Source organism: Vollenhovia emeryi, unplaced genomic scaffold (assembly GCF_000949405.1).
Source record: "Vollenhovia emeryi isolate VEMERY1.0 unplaced genomic scaffold, V.emery_V1.0 DF939380.1, whole genome shotgun sequence".
NCBI classification, from domain to species: Eukaryota; Metazoa; Arthropoda; class Insecta; order Hymenoptera; family Formicidae; genus Vollenhovia; species Vollenhovia emeryi.
In genome coordinates, this window is record NW_011966986.1 from 88,920 (window position 1) to 93,871 (window position 4,952).

At 29.4% G+C, this 4,952-nt stretch overlaps 1 protein-coding gene across 4 annotated transcripts; it reads left to right on the forward strand.

The window, feature by feature from the left end:
• The first annotated feature begins 895 nt into the window (after positions 1-895).
• On the forward strand, positions 896-4,619 carry LOC105558115 (activator of basal transcription 1-like). Of its 4 annotated transcripts, none has more exons than XR_001008646.1 (6): positions 896-1,064; positions 1,134-1,441; positions 1,750-1,936; positions 2,049-2,339; positions 2,979-3,052; positions 3,137-4,619. XR_001008646.1 is itself a non-coding variant. In XM_012005637.1 (3 exons), exons 1-3 carry the CDS (start codon positions 1,204-1,206, stop codon positions 2,326-2,328), a joined length of 705 nt encoding a protein of 234 aa, XP_011861027.1. In that variant the 5' UTR covers positions 896-1,203; the 3' UTR covers positions 2,329-2,411. The 4 variants fall into 4 exon arrangements, 1 of the variants encoding a protein (XP_011861027.1); XR_001008647.1 differs by having other exon boundaries at positions 896-1,051; XR_001008645.1 differs by having other exon boundaries at positions 896-1,441.
• The last annotated feature ends 333 nt before the right edge of the window (positions 4,620-4,952 follow it).

Consider the following 4,952-nt stretch of genomic DNA (forward strand, 5'->3'; position numbering starts at 1 on the left):
GCTAATACCATAAGTTCTGTTCGAGATCTTCAAGCGTATGGTTGTTGCTCGAAAACTTAGAAAAATGTTTAACATCGCTATTAAAATTTACTGGCTACCGAGACATGTGAGTCCATGAGCTCATCAATTAATTAATTAATTTTAATTTATTCATACATTTTCTGATTTCTTATTATTTATCATTTACCTTTATGTACCTTGACTGTTCTTTTGACTCTTACACTTAACTTATTATTTAATTATCTGATTCATTATCCCCCTACTTATTTATTTGTTTATTTATTTATTTAACTATTTATTTGTACTCCTAATAAAATCTAGATTTGATGATATGAATTTGCTGTCATAAACTCATGTACTCATCCTGTTTCGGCATAAAACAATAACAATCTTAAATTTTAATTTCACATTTGTTAGTTATATTACATTTTAATAGACAAATAAATATTTAATAATTCATAACGTAACCCATAAGTTCACTTTGTTTACAGATTTTTTTACATTCAGGCCACAATCCTACCACAAGCATCTAATTTTTCGTACTTTTATATTGGTACTAATGGAAATCTTTGACTCACTTCACTCGAAAGTTATTAAGCTGTTTCAGCTTGATGGGAATAAGATAAGCCTAAACGTGTAAACGCAACTCACTTTAAGTAGGAGTTATAACATCGACGTTACTAAATCGATGTTAGAAGCCGTGTAAACGTAGTCTCTGTCTCTAGTCTTGACTGCGTTCAGAAACACCACCCGAGTACTCCAGCGTATTATTCTATCCTTGTTGCTCACCGTATGTTAAACAAGGATAAAATAATATACCGGTGCATTCGGGTGACGTTTCTGAACGCAGCCCTTCTTGGCGGCACGGGAGTCATCCCCACTCTATTCCCACCAACGCTGTCGCAACGTGGCCGGTGGCTGACGTTCTCAAACGGCATCCAACGGCATCACTGCTTCCCGCTTCACTGTGCTCAACTGTGCTTCCAGCTTTATGTAATAGAAGTCTGTGCACCGGATGAGGCATGGCGGATTTATAGATACTTTGTGTGATGTGTGTAGAGAAAGTCTGTGCTTTAAAACTTTATTGTAACACATTTTACAACACGCTAAATAACCTAACGGCGTTCCTACAGAGGGAGAACAAAAAAAAAATTTTACAACATTTTACATACTATTGTATCTCTTGTTGAATAACTTACAAAAATGGATCAAGAGGATGAAAGCAACAGAGATAATTTTACGATCAACTGCAATGCGGAAGATAAATCGCTTGCTAGAAAAGAAATTGCCAAGACCGAAGTTGAAAGACTCTGCAAAAAGGTTAAGAGAGGAATAATTTATTTGTCCACAATTCCGAAATACATGAACGTCACGATGATCCGGGAGATGTTTTCGGATTACGGTCAAGTAGGCAGGGTGTATCTGCAGCTAGCTGATAATGGTTGGTCTTCAAAAATTTTATTGCAACGTTGATCAATCAAGCGGCTATTTTCTGAATTCTTTTTTTATCGACGAAAGTCTAAAAGATCTTGTGAGCTGATAAGAATCCTTCAATTTTAGTAGCACTTTTATTGATAAAAGAGGATTCAGAATATGGACCATATAGTCCAGCCTCAAATTTAGTTGTAAATCATATCTGGTTATATAATTTTATGCAAATATAAAATATATTTTTAAAAACAAATAAATTATTTTAAATTATTGATTGTGAGTTTAATGGTGTTTAATTGAAAATATTACAATATACAGAGGCACATTCAATGAAACATAAAAAGAAATCCAAGAAAGCAGTCAAGGATTTCACTGAAGGTTGGATAGAGTTTGAAAGCAAGAAAGTAGCCAAATTTGTAGCGCAGACGTTAAATAACACTCAAGTATCTACAAGAAAGAAGAGCAAGTTCTACGATGTTGTGTGGAATATTAAATACTTACCAAGGTAAGATAAACATTTTCATAATTTGTATTAGAATATTTCAAAATATTTTCATTATTGTGAACCTGTGTTCATTTATTGCATATTTATTGTGTACATTGTATTTTTTTTACAGATTTAAATGGATCCATTTGAGTGAACGTTTAGCATATGAACGTGCAGTTCATAAACAAAGACTTCTAACAGAAATTGCACAAGCTAAAAGAGAGGTCAACTTCTTTTCGTATAATGTAGAGAAAAGTAAAAAGCTGCGTAAGAAAAAAGAGCGAGGGGAGGAGAAACCATTTAAATTGCCTGAAGTTAAACAAAGGGAGACTGATAATGAGATAAGGAACAGGAAAGCGAAGACACATATAGAAGACAGAACAGAGTTCCTTAAATCGATATTTGGATAAAGTTTATGAATGTAATTATGTTACTATATTTATAGCGCTTCAGAGATAAAATATAATAACATCAATGATTTTTATTGACCGTATCTGGCAATTAAAATTCTTATTGCGAAAAATATTACCCCAACCAGGATTCCTGGGACCTCCCTCTAGTTAAACTTAATGTTTTATATTAACATGTTACTCGGATAGTTCTATTTGTTACATATACTATATCTACATCATTCATTAGTCAAAGATAATAACTTCTATGTAATTTTCAATAATAGGAATTGCATAATTTTAGTGTTAAAAAGAACCAAAGGAAAAAATTTAAATTTACATGAATATTTTCTTTTATATCTCAATACAAATTAAATTAGAACTTTTAATTGTTAAATAAAATTTAATAATCCTGTTTAGTTAGTATTAAGTACAAGTTATACAAAGTTAGTTTTTCAAGACTATTATCTATAGATTCTTAAGATTTGTTTGAACATTTGTTTCTTCATGAAGGCAATCTTATTTGTAGACTATGAATTTACCGCTTATAAGATAATCTTCGAAATAAAATTAACCTAGTCAAGATAATTTTACATATTGCTTGTAAGACTATCTTGTTAGATTTTATCATCAATAAAATATGTTCATACTTGCTATAATTTTTGTTACAGTGTGCTACACAACATTGTATAGGATGATCAAAACTAGATATATTGTGGGTAAATAATCATCATTTATTCAAAAGGTAAAAAATATCTTATATGTTATATGTATATGAAGTAATATTCTGGTATTATATGTTTTGGTATTATTATTGGTATTGTTACAGAAAATTGTGGAAATATAATAATATTCAACAAGCAAAAAATTTTTTTAAGAGAAAGGCGTGGATTGTAATTGAAGAAGAATCCAAGATATCATTAGAAGTTATGTAGCAATTATCGCAAGCTTTATGTCTACAATGTTGATGTTACGTACAACAAGTAGGAATAAAACAACAAACAGGTAATGAAAAAATAGAAATAGAGTAATTTTTATTTTAGTTTTTGTTTTATAAAATTATTTGTTTTTTAACTATCAGATAATTACCGTCAATTATTTACTAAAATCTCGTGCTGACATGAAAGGAGATGTATTGCAAAATATAAATAACAGCACTGATAGCATTTTTTATTGGCAGAACTGGTGTACACTGAGTACACACTAAGACTTGTACATAATGTACATACAGAGTCAGGTCTTAATTTAAGAATTGTATTAAATACTTTTTGAAGTATGTCTTAGCCAGTAAAATGATTTATACAGCATCCGTACGAATTATTGTTTGGCTAGATAATTTTCGAACATGTATTTAAGACAACCTTCAATAAGTATTGACTATGAACAAGCTTTAGTATGCATTCAGTACGTATATTTTACAGCAAGTTTTCATTGGAACAATTCTGCCAATAGAGAACGCTATGAGTTTTCCATCAAAAACATTGTAACAGAAGTTGAAAGGGAAAGAAATGTAGAAACTACATATAAAATAAAGCTTTTGTATCAAAGAAAGCTTTTGTAATTTCTAACAGCATGAGCAAGTTAAATAATAATTTTGTCTCTTTATTAAAGACATTTCAATAATTTTATTATTCTTTATTTTTTGAAATTGCAACTTCAAATATGAAAATGGAAATTGTCTGTAATTATAGAAAATGATGGTTAAAACTAAAGAATAAAGAACATACTTTTCTTGGTATTCAGTTGCCAAATCTGCATTGACAGGGATGAATTCTTTCAAAACGACAGAAGCAAGAATCTTATTTTATATTTTGTTGACATAAAAATGTATGTATGCATACATGTATATATGCGTTTTGATACGTCAAAAAGCTAAATTATTTTTGCACTGTATAGTGTCATTTAAGTGCATCGTTTTTATATTTAAATTACTTGTATTGTAGTGCTAAAAAGCTAAAATGTGTGAAAGCAACTATTTCAGTTTAGCAACTGTCTACAGCTTGTTTTTGTTCTTGATGAGGTAAAATTCAATTTTACATATGTATACGAGTTATTGATTACTCAAACAAAAGGGAAATTTTTGGTATATTTTACAAGTCTAGTCTCTCAATTACAAAACATCTTCATAGTGTTTTCTTGCTTCTAACGTTATCAGTCCAATATGGCTGCAATAAATACTTGAACTTTTACCGCAAAACATAGATTGTAGTATAAAAAGGGAGTATTATTGCTGTAAAAAGTTATTAATAAGCTGGAACTAAGAGAATGTGTGATAATTATGAAATTTATGAAGGGAATGAGATATAGTATGTATATATTTTATTTTTAATTTTTGTATTTACTTCTGTTCTCTTTTTACTAGTAATAATACAATTTTTTTCACATTTAGTTTCACATATAAAAGAATATTTTTTCCAAAATAAGACATACAAAAATAAATTTTGCTTTTTTAGTAATAGATGATATTTACTAATGCTAATTAATTTTTTCAATATTTACAGAAATTATGTCTAAACAAGGTATAGTAATTGCATAAGTATTCACTCACCAAAATTAGTATGGTCTTATTCTCTTTATAATATACAGGGTGGGCCATTTTAATTTATACAGTCGATTTTTTAAAAAACTAAAAGAGATATGAAAAA